General features: G+C 38.6%; 2 protein-coding genes across 5 annotated transcripts in view; one reads left to right on the top strand and one right to left on the bottom strand.

Moving 5' to 3' along the window:
• The first annotated feature begins 4,520 nt into the window (after positions 1–4,520).
• Positions 4,521–8,223, top strand: LOC107658520 (caspase-6-like). Of its 2 annotated transcripts, XM_016447111.1 has the most exons (8): positions 4,521–4,639; positions 4,895–4,933; positions 5,317–5,356; positions 5,442–5,591; positions 5,818–5,894; positions 7,272–7,447; positions 7,557–7,704; positions 7,831–8,223. In XM_016447111.1, exons 1-8 carry the CDS (start codon positions 4,609–4,611, stop codon positions 8,064–8,066), a joined length of 897 nt encoding a protein of 298 aa, XP_016302597.1. In that variant the 5' UTR covers positions 4,521–4,608; the 3' UTR covers positions 8,067–8,223. The 2 variants fall into 2 exon arrangements, with proteins under 2 accessions (XP_016302597.1, XP_016302598.1); XM_016447112.1 differs by lacking the exon at positions 4,895–4,933.
• A 2,691-nt stretch (positions 8,224–10,914) lies between these two features.
• Positions 10,915–22,990, bottom strand: part of LOC107658519 (next to BRCA1 gene 1 protein-like) — a 17,180-nt gene continuing 5,104 nt past the window's right edge. The window contains exons 3-21 of one of the 3 annotated variants that reach the window (XM_016447106.1): positions 22,555–22,573; positions 22,432–22,454; positions 21,849–22,079; positions 21,446–21,523; positions 18,700–18,896; positions 18,372–18,497; positions 18,088–18,291; positions 17,320–17,479; positions 16,956–17,225; positions 15,388–15,516; positions 15,222–15,297; positions 14,950–15,060; positions 14,680–14,844; positions 14,005–14,202; positions 13,438–13,861; positions 12,622–12,704; positions 12,380–12,449; positions 11,840–11,936; positions 10,915–11,319 (exon numbers count right to left, since the gene is read on the bottom strand). In XM_016447106.1, coding sequence (XP_016302592.1) covers positions 11,146–11,319; positions 11,840–11,936; positions 12,380–12,449; positions 12,622–12,704; positions 13,438–13,861; positions 14,005–14,202; positions 14,680–14,844; positions 14,950–15,060; positions 15,222–15,297; positions 15,388–15,516; positions 16,956–17,225; positions 17,320–17,479; positions 18,088–18,291; positions 18,372–18,497; positions 18,700–18,896; positions 21,446–21,523; positions 21,849–22,079; positions 22,432–22,454; positions 22,555–22,573 — 2,835 coding nt within the window. In that variant the 3' untranslated portion in view covers positions 10,915–11,145. The remainder of the gene's footprint in view (positions 11,320–11,839; positions 11,937–12,379; positions 12,450–12,621; positions 12,705–13,437; positions 13,862–14,004; positions 14,203–14,679; positions 14,845–14,949; positions 15,061–15,221; positions 15,298–15,387; positions 15,517–16,955; positions 17,226–17,319; positions 17,480–18,087; positions 18,292–18,371; positions 18,498–18,699; positions 18,897–21,445; positions 21,524–21,848; positions 22,080–22,431; positions 22,455–22,554; positions 22,574–22,990) is intronic. The other 2 variants (XM_016447107.1, XM_016447110.1) reach the window with 2 other exon arrangements.

Genomic DNA, 22,990 nt, shown 5'->3' with positions numbered 1-22,990 from the left:
TAAGAAACGTACGTTTATTAGCAAAATGAATAAGAAAGATTTGAGACATGGCATACTTGATGTAAAATAAAAATAGGCTACACAGTTTAAATAAATTATAATCCGCAAACATGTGGAACCAAATAAATAAGAAATTAATGTTTAAAAATACTTCCAATATCACTGTAGCAAATCAGCTCAAAAGGGAAATGTATATAAATAATTACACTTAATTATGATTAAATGCAATTATTTATATGAGCTGCCAGTAGTAACTGTAACAGAATTAAATTGCCATCAACTAATCTGTTCGTCCAACGAACATTTAGTGTAAATTCATATCAACTCTTAAGAAAGGATATTTTCGTGGCCACAGAAAATTACTTTCTTACAGTACTAATACATTAGAGCATATAGCTAGATCGGAATCATAAAAGGAACAATATTCACAAAGCGGTGACAGAATCAGAAACTCATGTAATTTTGAATCAATGTAATGAACAGTTACTTGGCTTTCATTAAAGTCTTTCAGGAAAATATTATTTACAAATACAGCGAGTAAAATAAGTATTGAACACGTAAATTATTTTGTAGCAAATTAGATCAAAAGGGAAATATATAAATAATTACACTTAATTATAATTAATTACAATTATTTATATCAGCTGCCAGTAGTAACTGTAGCAGAATTAATATTGTCATCAACTAATCTGTTTGACCAGCGAACATTCAGTGTAATTTCATATCAACTCTTAAGAAATGAAATTTTCGTGGCCACAGAAAAGAACCTTCTTACAGTATTAATGCATTAGAGCATGTAGCTAGATCGGATCGTAAAAGGGACATTATTCACAAAGCGGTGACAGAATCAGAAACTCATGTAATTTGTGCACCAAAAGTTTTATTAACTAAATCACAAACATATAACTAGTCTGAACAAACGCACACCCACAAATCACGCATGGGAAAGGTAAGTGGATGAATAGAACCGGACAGAAGTAGGGGGGATGAGGCTGAGTTGACCATCTGAAAGAACCATCAGTCTCTAATTCAAAGCACAGTATACGATAGCTTACATCAAACCTCTGTCTGGTGAAAGGAACGATGCTTGCATTGGATTGGCTGTGGAACGAGAGTCTCGTGAAGCCTCTGAAGAAGGTCTGGATGGTTTCATTCGATGGCCAAAGTTGCAATCTCTTGAAACTCTGAGGTTGTTCTTGACTCTGTTGTGGTTGAGAGAGTCCTCTCTCCTGAGTAAGCACATGGCTGGGTGTAAAATGGGGCCTGCTGGCCCTATGGGCCACAGTGGAACTGCAGGCCGCAATCCAGAGATGAAGATGCTGCCGGGAGCGAAGAGAGAGAAATGTCTGATTGAGGGCATTTCCATGATGGTGAATTCCAGGGTTGAGTGAAGACGAACTCCAGTGGTATTAGTCTGATTCTTTGTGGTCGAGACCCATTTCCGCAGGCTGGGGAGACCGCACACAGCTCTGTTGGGGCCCGCCGGGTGCGCCCGTGCCGGCTCAGGCTCTCCGTGAGTCGCTCCACACGGGCAGAAATCAGAAGATTTAGCAGAAGAGAGCAGGCAAAACTGTGCATGAGCCCTTTAAAGTCTGGGAAAAGCCACGCTTCTCAGGATGGGCTTGACCAATGAGAAAGGCTGAATTTCCAAGCGGGAGGTTGGAAATATTGGGGGTTTTATGACTCTTTGTCTGAGAGCATGGTTCAAATGGCTCTGGCAGTCTATACTCTGCTTAAATTACAAACACACAAGGCATTCTATGAGGACGTGGTGTACACAAAAGTGTGCATTGTTAAATGAGCATTAATTTGATAGGAAACATGATATAGGTGGGGTTACATTAACTAGTACTTCACTCATAAAGCATGCATAAAACAAAATACAATGCAAGAGACACTTTACAAGACAGTTAAAATCATACAGACAATGTCCTGGGATGCATGTTTATTCATAGAAAGGTTTGTCTATGGGTGGAAAGGAGGAAAGTTCCCTTTTTATGGGCATTGCATGGGTTTTAGAAGGGTCCCGTTCTTACTGCACGTCGCATCTCTCATACTTTTGAGGAATAAAACATTCTTATCAGATGGTTGCCCTGGTAACTGAGCCCTTTAGGGTGCTCTTTCGGGAGAACTAAGGGTCCATAGACCCTCACAGTTGGCTTGTTAACTGAGGGGGTTTGCTGGATTATTCATTAAAGGGGTCATATGATGCGATTTCAATTTTTCCTTTCCCGCATAAACACATTTAATTACACCAAATACACAAAATAATGTTCTTTTTAGCAGCATCATATGACCCCTTTAAATATAATGATATGTATATGTATATAATCATAAATATGTGTCTAATTAGTCCAAGCGCTACAATTTCTAAAGGTGCTGTTGAGATGAAATTTTCACCAGATGTTGATAACAACCCAAGTAATCCATACTTACAAAGAAAAGAAAACAAATAAGTTCAGAAATTAAGTAATGTGTAATAACATGGAATGACAGGGGAAAAGTATTGAACTACTGAAATGTATTTAATACTTCGTACAAAAGCCTTTGTTGGTAATGACAGCTTCAAGACGCCTGCTGTATGGAGAAACTAGACGCATGCATTGCTCAGGTGTGATTTTGGCCCATTCTTACACACAAACAGTATTTAAATCTTGAAGGTTCTGTGGGCCTCTTCTATGAACTCTGATCTTTAGTTCTTATTTTCTATTGGATTCAAATCAGGTAATTGGCATTTTAGCAGCTTTATTTTCTTTTTCTGAAACCAAGTGAGAGCTTCCTTGGCTTTCTTTTGGATTATTGTCTTGCTGAAATGTCCACCCTTGTTTCATAATCTTCATCATCCTGGTACTGTAGGTGTTGGGACTGAAGCAGCTAATATTAATTTCCACTGACTAGGGGCAGGATTGCTTTCTAATTACTGATAGATTTCAGCTGGTGTCTTGGCTTTCCCTTTTTGCACTTCCCTTTCTTCATGTTCAATAAATTTTCCCTGTGTCATTCCATTTTATTACACATAACTTAATTTCTGAACTTATTTGTTTTGTTTTATTTGTAAGTATGGATTACTTGGGTTGTTACTGACATCTGGTGAAAATTTCATGTCAACAGCACCTTTAGAAATATATTTACTGAGAAAAATTGTGACGTGTTCAATACTTATTTTAGCTGCTGTTGTTCAAATGCATTGTTTTACTGTTTATATAAAAAATATGCATCATATATATTTTCAAGAAGGTACAGTAGTGCTAGGGCCCTATTGAAGGTGCAAAATCAGGGATTATATTATTTTATTATTTAGTTTATATTAAACTCCTATATATTCAATTTCAGAAATGGAAATCATTCAGGTTTGCATGTTTAACCTGGAGGTTTGACAAACTCAAGGTTACAAAGTGCAACTTATTTCAGTTTTAGTTTCATTTTTAACCCAGATGATATCCAGTTTACTGTTTATTTTACCGCACTGTATCAGACAGTAGCAATGCAAAAATGTTTTGAATTACCTACAGGCCAGGTGAGGACATCACATTCCCAGTAATTAGTGCAAGGAAAACTCTGTGCTGAAACTAAAAAGATAAATTAAAGGAGACAGATGAAAAAATGTAATTCATAACATTTTCTTGTAATGTATATCACTCCTGCACACTACATTCATGATCATGATTTGTCATTAACAGCTAAGGCATGATCTCTTCTTCATATGTGAGACGTGCATTAGTACCTCCTGGGCTGTTGAGAACTTACTTCAGTTTGAAAGAGGAAGAAACACAGCAAGAAACTCCAGTTAAATGGCAGTCAAACTTGAAAATCATCTTAGAGTGCAAACATACTTAACTTTCATTGCATACACACTATTAGCAACAATTAGCAATTATGGGATTAATTATACTGTGGATTATGGTGTTTGTGAATAGCCTATTACATTGTGTCTTAAATGTTGAAAAGATTGACGTTTAGAGATCTGTCCACAAACATGCATGACACTTTGGTCACAGTACAATAGATCCTGTCTTTTAGTATTGAGTTTTGTCAAATGCATTACCATACAATAACTGTCGTTTTCTCTCTTTTTTTAGCCCATTAAATCCTCATTTAAATCCCTTAAATACCTTTAAATCCTATTAAAATATTTTAAGTAATATAATCTTATTTTAATAATTATATTTTTAACTATAAAATTATAATAAATCGAGGTTATTGAATTAGCCTGTTTATTTATTTATTTGGATAAATTCCCTTTCTTAACTCCGTAGAGAAAATGCCTACAGACCTAAATAGAATAGAATGCTGAATGTAGTTGCTACAGAGAAAGACAGAAGGAAAGAAAGGAGGAATTCAACGCGGAAGTTGTAACCAGCTTCACCGAGTCCGACCAGTTCGACCAAAGGTTCGACCGCGACAGACCGCCTCCGATTGGTTGACATTTTACCGACCTGTGATTGGTTAAGGTAGTAGTGGCCTGTGATTGGTTAACGTTTCAGTGCCATTTTTCATAGGTTAACTGTTGCGCTTGGTGACTAGTCAGTTCTGTGTTTGCTGTTGTTACAGTAGTTTGTTGTTAAAACCTTTCTCAGGATCGCACAGTTTCTCTCCGCTGAAGCAGCGATGGCAAGTCACGTCAAGAGCGATGAATCCGGTAAGCTGTTTATCTAGTTATCCTGTAAGAAAAGTAGCCTAACTAAATATTTGGACACACTTAATGTTGTTCATAAGACACTGCAGGCTTCATTTCCTTATTCCAGCACCTGAAGTAGGTGGTGCTTGTCTAAACATGAATCACAAGTATTCACGGTCATACACATCAAGTATGATTTACAACCGGAGTCCTCTGGCTCAATAACGCAATTCATATGCTGTTAAAGTCCCGAATATGTTTTTATTTTCTCCTTAGGGTCTGTGGAGAAGGACAGCGCTTTAGCGGGACAGACAGGTAGAATTGAATCCAGTTTATAACTCGTGTATGACCTGAGTAGCAAAATGAAGAAGAGAGAAGGATCTGTAAAGTGTAAATATAGAATTTGCCTATGTTAGCTCTGCTATGCTTGACAACCTGGTTGTAAAGCCATTGAAATCCAGCCTGACCAGGTGCTCAACAAACAATACATGCTTGACCTTAGTGTATTTTCACTGAACTTTAGGTCTTCATTCTATTACGCCAATTTATTTTTTTTTACGCCACAGTTACTCCAATATCTTTCACTGTGGTTTGAATCTTTGTGACTTGAATACGTCCTCTGAACATTTGCATATCTCATATTCTTGCTTTGCAAATCAAATTTTAGTGGTTTGTGTTGATTTTGCCTTTTCTTTCAGTCAGAGAGAACGTAACAGAAACTGATAGCATTAATCAAAGGTAAAAAACCCTTATTGTAACCATGTAGAAATTGTACAGTTTGGAGTTCAAGCATATTTATATTGTTTTATATCTCGTTTGTCAGTGTATTCAGTCTGGATCCTAATGAGGAGTATAAGATGGACCACAAGAAGCGAGGAATGGCTCTGATCTTTAACCATGAAAATTTTTACTGGCAGCTCATGTTGAACAGCCGCTCTGGCACAAATGCAGACAGGCAGAACCTTGTTAGAAGGTATTTGGCAAAGTAATCAAAAATACATAATTATAGTGCTCAAATTGTTATATGTACACCAGACAGTAACAGTATCACATGACCACTGTCACTGAGATCTGTGTTTGCCTCACTAACATGACTGTGTCGCTGTGTTGGTTGATAAAGAAACAGTAATTTTCCTGTATTTTATTAAAGTAACAGAACAATAACTAATTTGTCAATTTTCTTTCATATCTGTTGTCAGATTTCAGGAGCTGGGTTTTGAAGTGAAGGCTTGTGATGATTACAAACGGGAAGAAGTTTTATCCACAATCGGAGAAGGTGCCTCAATATTTTCTCTTTAATGCATGTTTTGAGAAATGGGAGCCCAACTTAAATGTTCCAGGTAAAACACAGCAGCTTATCAACAGCATCTTTGGCACGGTTTAAATTTTTTAATATAATTATATCACACATATACAGGTGCCAATCAAGCACAGTAATATCATGGTCAGCAAACCAGTTAGAAGTGGTTTTGGCACTGTGGGCAGGTGCTAAGTCCTGCTACCAAATTAAATCAGCATCTCCAAAAAGCTTGTTAGCAGAAGGAAGCATGAAGTACTCTAAAATATCCTGGTAGCCGGTTGCATTGATTTTGGACTTGATAAAGCACAGTGGACCAACACCAGCAGATGTCACGGCACCCCAAATCATCACTGACTTCGGAAACTTCACTCGGCTTTGCTTGACTGTATTCTCAAACTTACGGTCATCCCTGTTGCTTGTGCACCTTTTCCTACCACACTTTTTCCTTCCAGTCAAATTTCTATGAATATATATTTGATACAACAGCACTCTGTGAACAGCCAGCCCTTTCAGAGATGACCTTCTGTGACTTACCCTCCTTGTGGAGGGTGTGGATGATCATCTTCTGGACAACTGTCTAGTCAGTAGTCTTCCCCATAATTGTGGTTGTATGTTTTAAATTAGCCCAGGACCCAGGTACCCAGTATTTATACTCAAAATTGATCAAACTAATAAAGCTCAAAATGGAATTTTTAATTTTCCTAAGCTGCAAGTCATAACCATCAGAATTAAAACAAAAAAAAACTATTGAAATATTTCAGTTTTGTGCAATGAATCTAGAATATAAGAAAGTTTGCTTTTTTTAAATTAAATTACAAAAAAGAACTTTTCCGTGATATTCTAATTTTTTGAGATGCACCTGCACATCTATATGTATGTGTATATATGTGTGATATAATTATTTTACAATTTTCTCACATTATTTTTATTTTTTATATATAACGGATCAAAACCTTTCATCAAAGTCGTCCTAAAACCTAAAACCAAAATGCGTTCTTGTCTCAGGACAACTTTGATTAACTTTTTTGATCCACTTCAGATGTTGACTACTGCAGTTTAAAAAGTTTCAAAAAAGCTCTACTCTTGATTACCACAAAAAAATTGGACTCTTCTCTCAATTTGAAAAACATATATATATATATATTAATATACTTACAACTGAAGTCAGCACCAGAATAAATATGAAAAAGTGTGAAATTCATCACACTGTTTCAAAATTATAGCTATAGCACTGACTGGTGTGCTAGAATCAACTTCATCATTAATGTAAATTATAACTTGAGGGAAAAGTCAAAATCATGCTCCAAATAAAGTTTAGGTTCTGTTTAATCCAGGGTGTTCCTTTGATTTCAGCTGCTGCTGCGAACCATGTAGATGCAGACTGTTTTGTCTGTGTCTTTTTAAGTCATGGGGAAAATGGTCACATCTTTGCCAATGATGGGCAGATCCAAATTCAAGAAATCACTGATTTGTTCAAGGGGAATAAATGCCGTAGCCTTGTAGGGAAACCCAAGATCTTCATCTTGCAGGTAATTTGTCCTCCTTCCACAAAATGTCCTTTGCGGTGTATTTACAGTAATGCAATATGAAAACACATTTCACACCTCTTGCAAATGCATGAATTTCTTTGAACATAAGGCTTGTCGTGGGGACAAACATGATGATGCTGTGACACCAATGGATGTGGTGGACAGTCAGACGGACATTGAAGTGTTTGTGGATGCGGGGGCGCTCTGCACCCTTCCAGCAGGAGCAGATTTCCTCATGTGCTATTCAGTAGCTGAAGGTCAGTGCTTTGTTTTACCAAGATTTGTTAATGGTGTACTTTAAGTACTGGATTAAATGCAGTTTACATCCTTGATTTTACAGTTTTGTCACTAAGCAGTTACTGACTTTTTTTCTTCTTGTAAAGGATATTACTCTCATCGTGAGACGGTGAATGGCTCATGGTATATCCAGGATCTGTGTGAAATCCTGAGGCGTTATGGATCTACACTGGAGTTCACTGATATCCTGACACTTGTTAACAGGAAGGTTTCCAATCGCAGTGTAGAAAACTGCAAGGATCGCTCTGCTTTAGGCAAAAAACAAGTGCCTTGCTTTGCGTCCATGCTTACAAAGAAGCTATTTTTCAGGTCTAAGAAATAATGTGTTAGGGCCTTATTGCAGGTAAAAATTCAGGGATTATTTTATTTGACTTTATGTTGTGCTCCTAAATATACATAATTTTCAAAATGGAAATCATGCCGGTTTGCATGTTGTAGCCTGGAGGTTTGACAAGCTCAGGGTTACAGTGCAAATAGTTTCATTTTTTTATCCATTAATGATGTTAGATATTATGTTTCACTTTTTACACTAGCAATACAAAAAATGCTTTGAATTACCTGCAGGCCAAGATGAAGACAATCCTGTAACGAAAACTATTTATGAAAATAGACCAAAGAAACACTGAAATTGATAGAATTTTTTTATAGTAATGTATATCAATCCTGCACACTACATTCATGATCATGATCTGTCATTAATAGCACTAAAGCATGATCTCTTCACCTGTGAGACATGTATTAGTACCTCAGGGGCTGTTGAGAACTTAGTTTAGTTTGAAACGGGGAGAAACCATACAAGAAACTCCAGTTAAACGGCTTGAAACTTGAAAATCATCTTGGAGCACAAACCTACTTATCTACCAGCTTTGCATACAAACTACATGGAACTATATGGGGAATTATGGTTTTTGTTTAAATTTTTTATCATACATGTGTCTGAAATGTTGAAAAGAGTGACTTTTAGAGATCCGGCCACAGAGATACACTACACATTTACATGTTTCTGACAAATCAAATATTGTGGTCACAGTGCATGTCTTTTGACCACTTGTCTTTTGGTGTTGAGTTTCATCACATGTGGTACTTTAGTTAAAACTAAAAGTAAATATATATGATAAGAACTGAATGTCTTTACACATTCTTTACTCAGCTCTGTTATCTTGGAGTGGAATTTATAGTATGGTCATTTTAATGTTGTTGCAAGCCTCATAATATGCATCACAGTCTCTTTGTTAACGTAGATGTTCTTTTAGAATGCGGTATTCATTTCCCTAGTAATGTGACTGCTTTCTGTTCTGTTTGAACATGGATTATTGGGAAACTGGCTGTTCTGCAACATACTGTATAATTACCTTTTGCTGCATGTGCAGTTGTCAGAATCGAATAGGCTTGCCTCTATATTCAAATAACATTCCTCTGCATTTAAGGCTTGCTTTATATTTGCTATATAGCAAATCTAGGGTTTTAGTGCAGGTTTCCCAAACTCTTAAACAGATTTGATTTTTAAAAAATAGAAATTACATAAAATCTCAGAGGGTGCTTCAAGTAAATAGTTGATTATTTGTATTAATAATGCTTTGCAAATAAATCAGCAGTTCTAATGTTATTGTAGTAAATGTTTTAATACACTGAACATTTTTTTGTTTTTTTTGTATTGTATTCACTTCTATTAAAATAAAGAGATAAACTGATTAACTGTACACTAAATCACTGTTTAGTTTCACTGACACTTTGTTATTCAACAAATATGTGTAAATAACTTAATTTGTCAACGGCTGGAAAAAAGATTCCGCCACTTTTTTGAAAACTAGTGGTTTGCTAGAAAAACACAAAAATCACAGATGCTTTTATTGTGCAGCGTGCTTAACATCCAGGTTATGTATATTTCTAGCATGTAGGTTAAGTGTAATGTGAAAGTTTAATAGTCTTGTTTAAAGAACCCTATACTTTGGATTTTGTGGTGCATTGTTATCAAAGACTGAGAGCAAAAGAAAGACTTAAGATATTTATTACAGACAGATGTGTACATTAGATGCAGAGACACGGAATACTCCATTCAGGCATCAAACACAGAGTGAGGCGCATCTGTCGCCACTGATTATGCTTTACAATCACATGATCCAAACAGTTCCACCCAGAACCTCTACTGATCGCTGCAAGCAACAAGACCAACTTACGGCTTTCCTAAGGAATGTGCTAAAACATATTTAAGCCCTATCTCTGGAAAAACAAGTGGGTGATCGATCAGTCAGTTAAATGATGGATGTACCACTTGTGAGAGCATCATGGATAAAAGCAAATCAGGAGACGTTAAATCATTTATAGGGAATGCTTTCCACACCCTAGACAGTAGGTAGTTTCAAAATCTCCCATTGAAGAAAAGTGCTGAGATACATTCTTCATTACACTAAATACAAGAGCTATTTAATTATCGAAATATATATAATTTGCATGATTTGATTTTTTTGAATGTTGGCTGTTATTCATTTTGTCTCTCACTTTGATGTCTTACCATTTAAAATTGGAGTTAAATATGTCATGATTGCATTTGCCTCTTTAACCATTTAAAGCATGAATTAAAATACTCTACATTTCAGTCCATTTAACTATTCAAATGCATTGCTGCTTCAAGCCATTACATTTTTCATATATTTAAATGTCAACGCATTCACAAAGTGCAGTATGTGCCCTATTTTGTGGACTTTTTAGAAACTAATCAATGGTCTTCAATATAATAATAATTCCCACATGTATTATAAGCAACACAACAGTTCAAAATTACTAAAAAAAAAATAATAATAATTCACACACAACTTCATATTGACCTCTCCAGTATGGAATCGTTTTAATTTGTCATCTTGAGTCCATGTAAAGATGACAAAAGTTATCAGTCTATTTGGTCTCGGCTGATGATTAAGGGTCCACACAAAGCCAGATCTATTGCACTTTTCCAAAACCTGTTCTTAAACTGGGAACACAAAACACTCTAAATATTAAAAATATCCAGTCACATTGCAGAGCTTTTCATATTTAACTATTAGAATGATTTGTTGTTAATTATACCATTCTTTCAAATCAAGTTTTTATTAAAAGCATGGCATATTTCTTGAATAGTTTTGGATGAATAATTACCTATTAGTGTTCATTAGCTACCCATGATCATCTTTGTGAAAACATTAATGCCCACTAACAACAAACTTTACCAAGCACAGTTATAAAGGTGATGAACTGCTTGTCTAATGATTATCTGTTACACATTGGAGCAGACAGATTCACACACACTATCTTTACAACCCAAATGGAACGAAAGAGTCTGTATCATGGAATGGTCTGCTGATTGCACAGAGAAAGAGAAACAAAAAAAATCACATGTAAGAGAAACAAAATAATTGACCAGCATCTCAGTAGCGTGTCGTGTACCAGTCGTTATTAGTCATCTGCACCAGTTCGTTTACCACATCCAGCAGGTTGCGGTTGTGTTTCTGTAGCAGACGCTGATTTAGTGCTCGGTCACCAAAGCCCATCTCTACCAGCACGGCCATCATGGCGTCATGAGAAGCTGCATCTTCTGGGAGCTACACAGCCCAAATATATATATATATTTTTTTACTACTGATGTATGTCCCAAATGTTGCACTATACACTAGGCACTTATACAGTCCTTTGTACATGCACTTTACTGTCTAGAGTTATTATTTTTATAAGGTGATTTTGTTTCACAGTGGCAAAATATATTTTGATCATAGTTTGATAACATTTTTTAACTGATTTTGATCATCGTTTTGATTATCGTTTGATCAAAATCGGTCCTGTAAAGCACGATTTTTTAATAAACTTTATCGTATATAAAATGACATCAAATAAAACTGAAACAATTCATTGCTTCAATTTATAATCACATGTAATGAACTATATAATCGCATTATTTTTATTTATTTTTAATATAGGACAAAAGAAGAGATTGCTCAGAGTCTCGCACCATTGCCACATTCATAATATGCTTTGTGAATTTAAAGGAAGTTTGGAAGTTTAAAGGAAGCTTATTTCAAAATGTTTTTCCATTTTGCAACCTGTGTGAACAGCTCCCAAACTCACCTTCTCAGACCCAGTCTGTCCAGTGAAAAGAGCTTTATAGGCAGATGCTGCCACGGACAGAGCACCCTTCACCAATCCACCAGTGATGCTATTAGCCCTGAGGAAAGACAAGAATGAGAGAGAGTAAGAATGCGAGTAGGGTTGGGTACCGAAACCCGGTACCAATATGGCACCGGTAAGGGGTTTCCTGGAAGGTCATGAGTTCTCTACTTCTGTGACTGGATATGTGGATTTTCTGTGCGAGGGCGCCCTGTGGCGTCCTGTATGAATGAAGCAGACATCATGTGTTTATAGTACTAATGGCCAATCCATAATTTTTTGGGGGGGAATTATTTTTATTTTTTTTATAAGTATCGGTTCATACAACATTAGGGCACCGGAACCGTTTTAAAAGTATCGATTTGGCACCGGTATCGAAAAAAAAAAAAAACGATACCCAACCCTAAATGCGAGTGATAGAAAGAAAATCACATAATGCAATGACTGTCCTGGGTGCACTTCCATGAGGCAGAACGAGTGGTTGTGTGCTGTGTAACTCACCTAAGATCTTCTGTTTCAGACTTGGCAGATGCTGCTGAGTTCTCAGGGTCAGGTTGATTAGGATCAGAGTCTATATACATAAAAAAAAAAAAACATGTCAACTTTCAAACATAGCTGTGTGTGTCTTTTATCATACTGTCTACTTTGTATTATATCTAACACCCCAAAATCATAGAAAAATGCACTAATTCACAACCTGTGATGGTTTATTATTTTTAATATCCCATGGTGTTTCCACTCACCTTTCTCCTTATCTCCTGGCTCTGCAGGATTACTCCTCTCCTGCTCCTCTGCTCCATGTTCCGTCTGCTCTTGTGTCTCTGTGCTGAATAAAGAGATTTCATATATATTAAGCTAAATTTAACATGTCAGTTACATCAAGTTATGAGGATGCCGTGAACGAAATCTAGGCTGTGATATGGAGTAGGAGGAATGTGTGCCTACAGAGATTTAAGACAGGATATTGTGAGTGGTCAATCTAGGTCTGCATGCTTCAAATGGATCAAGAACATTCTCACATGACCAATGTCACAAACTTGATTAGTGACCAAGAAATAGTGCAGCATCTTAATCTTAATCATTTCATGTCATAATGTATCTTTCCTGTACATTTTTCAAAATCCAAAAAAACAACAACTTTATTTGCAGGTTTAAATTAGTGAGGCACTGAAAAATTATTTTTTTTTTTTTTACAGAAACCAACATTAAAGTTTTAGCTGAAAACATAAACTGAAAATAACATTTGGGTAATTAAATTTGGTTAACTAAACAACACAGTGTGCCATTGAGCGTGTCATGTTATCAGGTGAAAAGAAACTATTCATAGTAAAGTCTCGATATTTTAGCTGTACACATTTTGCATATTGCTACCTTGGCACCTTTTTAGCACTGTCAAAATGTGTCACTGGAGACGTGCTAATTATACATCACTGTTTCAGTCAATGATTTCGACCCTGTAAAACTATGTTTTGCTGTTGGCAAAATTTTGGTGCATCACTAGTTTAACTGACCTCTGAGCCCAATCTATTACTGCTGATATGTCCTCTGTATAAACTTACCAGGATTTGACCGAGGGTCGTGGTGCCACTACAATCACAGGGGTGAGCGGCACAGCATCCAGAGTCTGGGAAGCACAGAGCATGTCATTAGCATCCGCACTAACAACAGCAGCAGCAACGGGGCTCTGGAGCTCTGCGGTCTCCACTGATTCTAGTTTGTCCCCCTCTGCAGGCTCTTCTCCAGGCTGCGACAGGGCTGAGCTGTACATGGACTCTCCTAGGGGACGGCTGGTGTCAAAGCAATCGGGGAGGATGATGATGTAGTCTTCTGAAGACGCAGATGAAGTTCTGCTGCGGGCTTCCTTAGCTGCTTCTGTGTCCTTCACTTGCTCCTTCTTATCCACTTCCTCTTCTCCCTCTTCTACCGGATCTCCACCTGCAGGTTCCACCAGGATCTGCTCGATGTCAGACTCGTGACCCTCATCTAAACATAAGAACAATCACTTTAATGGCTAGAAATTTACTGTCTTTGGCTAGAAGTTGTTTGAATCACCTTTAGACAATTACAAAATTTGCAATGTACAAAATGACAATGGTCAGAACTAAATATTCTCAAAGCCCTGTTACCTGTGCTAATGAGCTCTGCTGGAAGCGTCAGCAGGGGAGCAGCTATATCAGTGGTCTCTGTCTGTGGTGAAGCAGGGCTGGAGATCTGTACCGTTTCTACTTTCAGCGGGGCTGGAGCAGATATTAGCCCCGTTTCTGAAACCTTTTCTGATTTCCTCTCACAAAGTGACATTGAACCTTGGGGGGCTGGACGCACCACTTAAAATGGGAAAAATTAAATGTAAAAAATTTAGAAACACTCTTTACCTACCTTCTACACAAAAACTGCTAACAATGTACATTACTATACTGTTGTTAAGGTTTTTTGTTCATAAGAACAGAATTTTGATAGAAAGTAATAGAAAGTTCATGATAAAATAATTGATTTGTAAGAGAAATCCTTTGTAACATTAAAAATGACTTTATTGTAACTTTGGATCAATTTAATACATCCTTGATAAATGAAAGCATTAATTTTTCAAATTCTTACTGGCCCTATTTTTAAACAGTAGTGTATGGTTTACAAAATGCTTACTAAGGATATCAAAAGTACTTTATATCAAGTCAACACTAAAATAAAAAATATCAATACCGTTTTTCTAATTTATTCACATTCTGACTACGCCTATTATAAAAATGACTGTAATTTCCAGGAAAAGCAGAAAGGTGCATCTTCCCACCACTGCCATCACAAACCCTTAGCTGGGCATCTCCCACAAAGCACCCCATGCTCTGCTACTTCACGGGTCACTTCAAGGGTGAGAGAACGGATAACAGACGGACTAAACAAAGACCCAATGATGCTCTCCTCTCCTTTCTCTTGTGCTGGGATGCCCTCTAACTCTGTGGCCTGGGCCACATCTGTGAGTATGACATCAAAAAAGGTTCACAAATATAAAAAGCTACACAATCACTGACAGCAATACACAGACAAAAAGTGCAGAAAAGTTGTGCTTTAATGTTTACCCAGGATTCTGCTGACCCCTTGGGCTTCTGTTTCCTCTTGGATGAGTCCCAGTGTTGGTTTCTCCTGAAGAGGTCCATCATGGGGCAGAGGCGATATGCATGGGGTAATGTCTTCATACATTTACAGAGATGAAGAAAGAGACAATAAAAAGGCTGTAAAGGCTGAAATCTATACAATTTATATTTAAATGTTACTGTTTAAAATGAATATGCATAATCCATAAAAGCTGTTCATTCTAATTTTTAGAAACTTGTTACAGATTTTAAGTTACCTGCAGGAGTGTTGTTGGGCACGCTCTCCAACTCTTGTACGATGTTGATGTCCAGCAGTTCAAAAGACAGTAAGTCCTAAGTAAATACAAAATAGAGAGTGTGGAATTGACAATGGAGTCAAACTTTCTTCATGAAACATGACAAACATGATGGGTTTGGCCATACCTGAGCTGTGAGTAAGTCCACAGATGGAATGTAGAATTCCTGATCACAGTCCTGGTTTACAGACAAAAGTAGCTGTTCCCTTGAGGCCCGGCATTTCTCCTCCCTCTCAAGAGTGCGGGAAGACTTCTCCTGAAAGTGCCAGACAGGGTGAAAATGCCCACAGAAAAAAAAAATGACTAAACTAAACTAACAATAGTCTATAAAATCTATACTGGCCAAAAACCTAAAACATATTATATTTGGGCCCCAGAAAATTTATTTTTTTCCCTTTATATTTTCAATTTGACTTTTCAAATGAGTTCAATCCACATTATATATAGTTTTCTAGTTTCAGTTTTTATTTTAGTTTTAGTAATTTCAGGGCTGTGAAAGTTAATGCACTAACTGGTATCATTTAAAAATGTTTACCAGCATTTTGTTGTCCCATGTTTAATGCAGGTGGGCTGTAAAGGTTGCAAAAAATGGTGGTATAAAAGTTGTGGTATAATGTACCCATCAAAAGCTAAAAATAATAAACTAAAAATAAATTGTGCCTGTTTTTAGTTTTAGTTTTGGAATCAGGAATGTATTTTATTAGTTTCTGTGTTCCTCCAGAACTTTGAACTTTGTCCGTTGTCACGGGAGGAGCACACGACAAACACAGTGGGTGTGGCGTCAGGCCTCAGAGAGGCTTTTATTACAAAATAATATAAACAACAAAGTGTCCAGGGAAAAAGGGAATCCAGTGTCCAAAATAAAACAGGGGATCTGGTGTCCTCGTCGTGCTGCGGGGTTCGTGCAGGGAAGGGCAGTGGTCAGGAAGGATGGGTCCAGGTAAGGGGCGGAGTCCGGCGGCCGCACGCGCTCCCCTCTCCAGTCTGGGGCGTGAGGGGCGGCGGCTTCTTCCAGCAGCAGCATCCTTCTCGCCTTGGCCCCGGCGGGTGAAGGGTCTAGACGGCCCGGCATCCTGGCCCGACGGCCGTGTAACAGGTGTGGCTCTCGTCTGGACCACGGGTCCGGTAGCTCGCATCTTCGGCGGCACGGAGATCCCCCTATGCACCCTTCCTGGATCCACGAGGACACCAGCGTGCATGCACGGGGAAGAGACCGGTCTCTCGAGGAGAGGGGCGCTCGGCATTTAAACAGCGGCGGTGATGAGGCTCCATTTGGTTCAGGTGTGCCCCATCACACGCCGCCAGCCCTGGCTGTTTCAGCGCCCCTCCTCTCTCACGCACCCACTCCCGTCGGGAGCCTGGTGAAGGGCGGCGATTAAGGGACGGGGTGATGATGATAATTAGGGGGAGGCAGCCGACTCGTCACACCGTCTAACTGTTGTTTTATTAGTACCTCAAGGTCTGCTGGTAGGGGAAGTGGGGTTGCTATGGTTTTTAAACAATCACTAAAAATAGACAGTTTCTGTTCGGACTTTCTTATCGTTTGAGGTACAGTGTGTGGCATAACAGTCTACCTCTGTACTGTACTGTTCTGTGCGCTCATCTACAGGCCACCTAATTTGGACAGCGCTTTCTCAAGTGATTTTTCTGAATTTTTAACTTCTATTGTTTTGCTGTATGATCCGGATGTCTTACCTGTGGGGTGACACAGGGAGACACCAGTAACCCATCAGCACAGATGGCTGTGGGAGCATGTGGATCCACGACGATGCTGCACCAAACACGCGGTCCAAACTGCTCTCCTCTGTGTGCCAGGCGCCAATGCGATGTATAGGTGCCCTCTAACGTCGGAGCACAAAGTGCCACGCTGATGACACCCACCTGACCTGGCTGTAATGTGGGTACTGCGACCTCCCGCCATCTTTCACCGGAGCCCACTGCCAAGTTCCCCCACATGAACTTTAACTGAGGCCAAAATGGGACACAATCAGGTTCAGATTTTTTATTGTGTATGTGTGTATACAGATTTGTGTGTGTCTGTTTAAGAGTCAAAGTGTACCTTGGTCTCAGAGTCCCAGCACACTCTGCCACTGTTCTTCATCTTCCAGTATTTGATGAACTTGGTCCCAGGACGCAAACGTGATCCATCAGGCAGGTTTTCATCCAAGAGTAGAGCTGTCATAGCTGGCACAGCCAGTGGGCATGGACGTTTAGGACGACTGCAACCAAGACAGTATCAATTAAATGGCATCTTATTATCATTAACTACATTTAAACTGTTATGATCAGTTCGGCCAATTAATATGTTGGGGTGTTTTTTTTTCTTTGTGGGACTGACAATAATATTTTTGTAACATTGTAAATGTATTCATTTCTTTCCAAAAAATATTTTGAACATATAGGTCTTAGATAATAAGATAAAATTAGTTCTTAATTATTATATTATATATAACTATAAATAAAAAAGAAAAACTTTCTGGTGTCAGCTAGCTTAATGACTACATTAAAACACATGGCCTCCTATATTACACGTTAACATGGCTCAGCCAGTCATAATGGGGTAATAAGGAAGTAAAATAAATACTATTATTCTCAAACACCAGAAAACATATTATGAAGTTGAAATATAAATATAAGAATAACATGATGGGAAAAGTTGCCAAAAAGGCATCAGTTCTGTTTGTGGCAAAATTATTCTTAAAAATAACATCAAATGAGTTTGGATTTGGAACAACATGAGGTTGAGTAAATTGAAAAATTTCAATTTTGGGTGAACTATCCCTTTAATATGTTCTTCCTCAGGAGGTAAAGGGGTGTAAGCTCTTACTCTGGGCTGTTTGCCTGTGTGGCGCGTGGCTGCAGCAGGACAGGTGAAGAGCTCCCTTCTCCAGCAGTGCTCCACTGCAGCCCTCTCCTCTCCATCCTCAGCTGCTTCCTGATCTCCTTCACCTCCGCCTTGAGCTGGCGCTTCTCCGCTTTAAGACGCTGCTTCTCAGCCTTACGAAAGCTCCGGTCACCCCTTCTGTAGAACCTTCAGAGAGAGAGCAAAATATGTTTAACTATTCTGAACTTTAACACCAAGACATGCCAAAGCAGAGGACAAATGCCCACCTGCTGTGATCTGGTGCTGGGGAGCCGTGCTCAGGAATAGACAGAGGAGTTCTGGCTCTCACAAGGTTGTGGCTTGGATCATGCGAGAAGCTGCAAGGCTCACACAGAGTGCAGGAGGTACACACACTGTGCAGAAAGAAACCAAACACAATGAAACACAAAAATGGAAACACAAAATTAAAGGCACCCCTTTAGAGCATCCTGTTATACATTATATTTCTCATACAATCAATCATAATATGCGTTTCCTTTTGAAATGTACCATAGAAGCAAATTTTTGTTCATAAGATCCGGATACAGACATCCACCTCACAGAGTTCTCTCTAACCTGCATTGGTATCCGCCGCCTGCGGTCTGGCCCCGACAGCTGCTGCAGGCTGGAGCTGAACTTGGGGCCCCAGGGAGAGTGGAAGAGGTGACCTCAGGAACCTGAGCCTCTGCTCCCACTGGCTTATGGATGCAGCATTGTCCAGAGAACTCCCTACAAATCTTCTCTACTGCCTCCCTAACCACCTGGTCCTTAAACTGTTACAGTTATCATATTTTGAAGAGAGAAAAATAGAGACAAACATGTTTTCTTAGCAATATTAGGGTTTGTCTCCACTGCTAAAAATATCAGAATGAAACTTAAAGGGGTCATTGGATGTGACATGCACTTTTACAAGTTGTTTGAACATAAATGTGTGTTGGCAGTGTGTGTACACAACCACCCTATAATGAGAAAGATCCACCCAGTGTTTTGTTTTTTTTATCTCGTTAAATCATTTCCCCTTTCGACAGGGATAGTCCTGCCTTCTAAATGAAAGAGCCAATCGTCGATTGGCAAAGTCATTGCATCACTGCAGCGGCCGTTAGAGGCTACAGTTCCCATAGAAACCTGAGGCTGGACCAGCGATGCGCATGCACGTCATAAGCGCGGTATGATTACGCATGCGCATTGGCTGGTCTAGCCTGAAAAATAAGCTTTTTAAACACTATTTGAGCATAAGAAACAACATTCATGGGGCAGTTCATTTCAGATTTTGTTGCTGATTTGAAATATGTAATTTAATCACAAGTTCAGTGAGCAGTTTTTAAGTTGTCAGGATTCCTCCATTCATTTAGATAGGACTTGGTCTTGTTTGAGCTGCCCGGAGGTGTTGCAAATATGGTGGCCGAGTGAACGGACTTTCCTTGAAAGGGACTTTGGCTGTCATCAGTCTGCCATTATTTCGACGCCGGAACAGGAGTAGACAAAAATGGCTCCTAAGCAATTGAGGCGTTTTGTTGTTGGACGTAATAATGAACATAGCAGTCGTCATTTACTCCTGACATCCACCGACATCTGAAGATGTAGTGGATTACCATTGTTTCTGAAGGGAATGCTCCCCCGATCTACCTAAATGTGTCTAAGTTTGCATGAATCATTCGCGATCCGGCCTCACCTACAGAAGAAGTGAGTATAAGGTTATTTTAGGAATCTTTGCAAATCGCCTTTCCTAATAATGTGCTAGTTAGCAAGTTCCCTGGCTAAAGTAAACAGTCTCATGAGAACGGCTTGTCACCCCACAGAAGAGAGGGGCGGGGTGAGCAGAGCTCATTAGCATTTAAAGGGACATGCATTAAAACGGGTTGCTGAAAACAGAGCTGTTTTTGACAGGGTAAAAGGGGTGTTGTTTTACACTACCATTGAGAAATTTTAAAGGGGTCCTATTATGCTCTTTTACAAAGTCTTGATTTTGTTTTGGGGGTGTACTAGAACAGGCTCTCATACTAGGTTGTATTTTTCACATATTTTACATTATTACAACACCTCTCTCCCCAGTCTGGCATGAACGGCTCGAATAGTTCCTGTATCAAATGAAGGCCCGCCTTCTGAAATACGAAATGTGCTGTGATTGGTTAGCTGGGCCAGTGTGTGCTGTGATTGGTTAGCTGGGCCAGTGTGTGTTATGATTGGTTAGCTGGGCCAGTGTGTGTTGTGATCGATATTTGTGATATCACAAATCCCGGAAAATATGCGTTGTAGTCCAAACGAGTCGTTCGTTGTAGTTTTTGAAAAGTGATTTCTGTTAAATAAAATATCTCCTTTTGAAGTGGACTTTGAGCTTTGTAACTTCGCAGATCTTTTTTATGCTCAAACAGCAACATTATAGACTGGTTAAAGGGGTCTTATTATGCTTTTTCACTTTTTCAACTTTAGTTAAAATATGTTATAAGGGCCTTTCGCGCCGCTTTAGTTCCAGAACTAAATGTACAGTACTAAAGTACTGGGACGATTTTGCGCGAACTATTTCCCAGTACCATTTAAAGAGTTGCATTCGCACCGACAGTGTGTACTAAGAAGTGACGTAAGCCGGTCGACAGCGACGTCATTTGTGCGCGGCGTTCAACAACATTAACAACAGGAGGATGGAGGACGCTGTGATCGGAGCTGTGTTTTTGTTGTGTCTCGCGGGTTTCACAATAATGGACATTGAAAGTCGACGTATACGTAAAGCGATTGAAAGAACAGAAAGGAGGACTAAGAATCTCCAACGACAACTGGCAGTGCTACATTTGCTACAAGTGCCTGCACTTCAGCGTCCGTCCATCTATCACTGTTCTCCATACTTGCGAAATAAGTTGACACAATGTTTACAGTATGTTTACACTGCGTTTTAAATCATGGCGGGTGAGGGCATTTTCGTACGCGTTTGGCGTTGTTGGACAACATTTTTCAGTTCTCAATGAAATGGAAATAGCAACAGATCTTTTCTTTTACAGCGTGTTGTACACTAGAGTGAAACTTCTATCCATTGGCTGTTGAATGGATGGAGGCAGATTTGAATACAAACTTGCAGTCGACGCAAGGTTTATGCATACAAAATGATTGGTGAAGTCCGGCATGTGAAACCAGACATAAGTCTGCCATTGCACCGAAAGATCAAGTTATGACTTGTTAATAAAAATTGTGAGGTCAAAACAAATATAAAAAAAAAAACATCTGCACAATCCTTCAGAAACCATTCACGTATGCTGATTTGGTGCTCAAACATTAATAATGGTTTGTACGAAATAGGATCAATAACATGCTTTTAAAAAAGATCTCATACCTTTTCCATGTATGAAGTAAACCAAGCAGGAGGGGTCTTATCTTCTGCCTTCCCACCTTTGACTTCATTTACAATTACCTTAATACAAAAGCAGGATATAAAAATGTGTCAAAAATGTGACATACCAGTCATTAATTTACAATGGTGAAAATTGTAATAATCATCAATCTGGAAACCTTTATCAAATGTATATCACATTTCATGCAAACTACAATAAAACTGTAATCAGAATTCAGTTACATTATTTGGTTTAAGCATCAGAATATGAAGGTTTTATTAGATTATTAATAATATTATAATGCATCATTCCAAATAAATTGCAGCCTAGAATTTGATAAAACGATAGTGAACAACTGTGGCTACTTCTGTGATTGTGCAAAATCATTGTGTTATAAAATCTTACCAATCCTTCCTCTGGGACTGCAGCCTGAACTTTGCGACTCACCACTTGTGCCAAAGTAGGGCAGTGCTGAGGAGGCCTGAATCCCTTCTTGGGTTCTCCAGCAGTACCAGGTTTTACCTGGCCCAAGCCCACCCCTGACTCTGGTGGTGGGCCCGGTCCTGGCACTGTGGCTCTACTGCCCCTCGTCTCATACACATTCATTTGTAGTCTGTTCCCCTGTCGTGCAGCACTCTACAATTACAAACAACAACACAGTGCATCAATGTAGTGCATTTCCTTTTGGACATTTGTTGATTGCAAAACAATGGGTTTAATAGAGTCACAATAATAGGCTGACTACTCCAAATGATTGGTTCTCAAACTTTTTGACTCCAAGGCACCCCTTTGTCCAAAACAATATTCAAAAGCCCTACTATCTAAGCAGTTTTGTACCTCTGGTACTTCTGTTGTAATCAAAATATGAGAATTCAAAAATATGTTTACATCTTTACTTTTTTTTTGTTTTAGTATTTTAATTAAGTTGAGGTTTGCTGCTCTAACTGAGTAATATGCAGTAAACAGCGAGTGAGCAACCATTTTTTACCTTCAGGGCTTCTTCATATTCCACTGAAAAAAAAAAAAGACTCCAATCAATGCTATAACATATTCTGGCTGGATGTAAATATATTACGTTTTTATTATACACAGATTAAGACATTGTACTTACATTGGCTGTTGATTGATACCTGAAACAAACAGTTACATACACAATTATTATTTGAATTATTAACTAATAATAATAATTTTGTATTATGTAGGTCTCATGTTTTCATTGAAAAAAGCAAGTTACTAACAGTGCCATGCAAGCAACGTCACAAATATTTAAAGGGGTCATATGATGCTATTTTAAAGATCATTATTTTGTGTATTTGGTGTAACAGAATATGTTGACATGCTTTAATGTTCAAAAACACATTATTTTTCAAATACTGTACATTATTGTAGGTCCTCTATGCCCCGCCTCTCTCAAACGGGTCGTTTTCAACAAAGCCCCGTCCTGTGACAAGCACAGTCTGCTCTGATTGGCCAGCTGACCCAGTGCATTGTGATTGGCCGAACACCGCAAGCACTCGTCAGAAATGTAACGCCCCTTTCCATAGTCG

This window comes from Sinocyclocheilus anshuiensis, unplaced genomic scaffold, assembly GCF_001515605.1.
Source record: "Sinocyclocheilus anshuiensis isolate Anshui unplaced genomic scaffold, SAMN03320099.WGS_v1.1 scaffold371, whole genome shotgun sequence".
Lineage (NCBI taxonomy): Eukaryota > Metazoa > Chordata > Actinopteri > Cypriniformes > Cyprinidae > Sinocyclocheilus > Sinocyclocheilus anshuiensis.
This window is presented reverse-complemented; position numbering and strand designations above follow the sequence as displayed.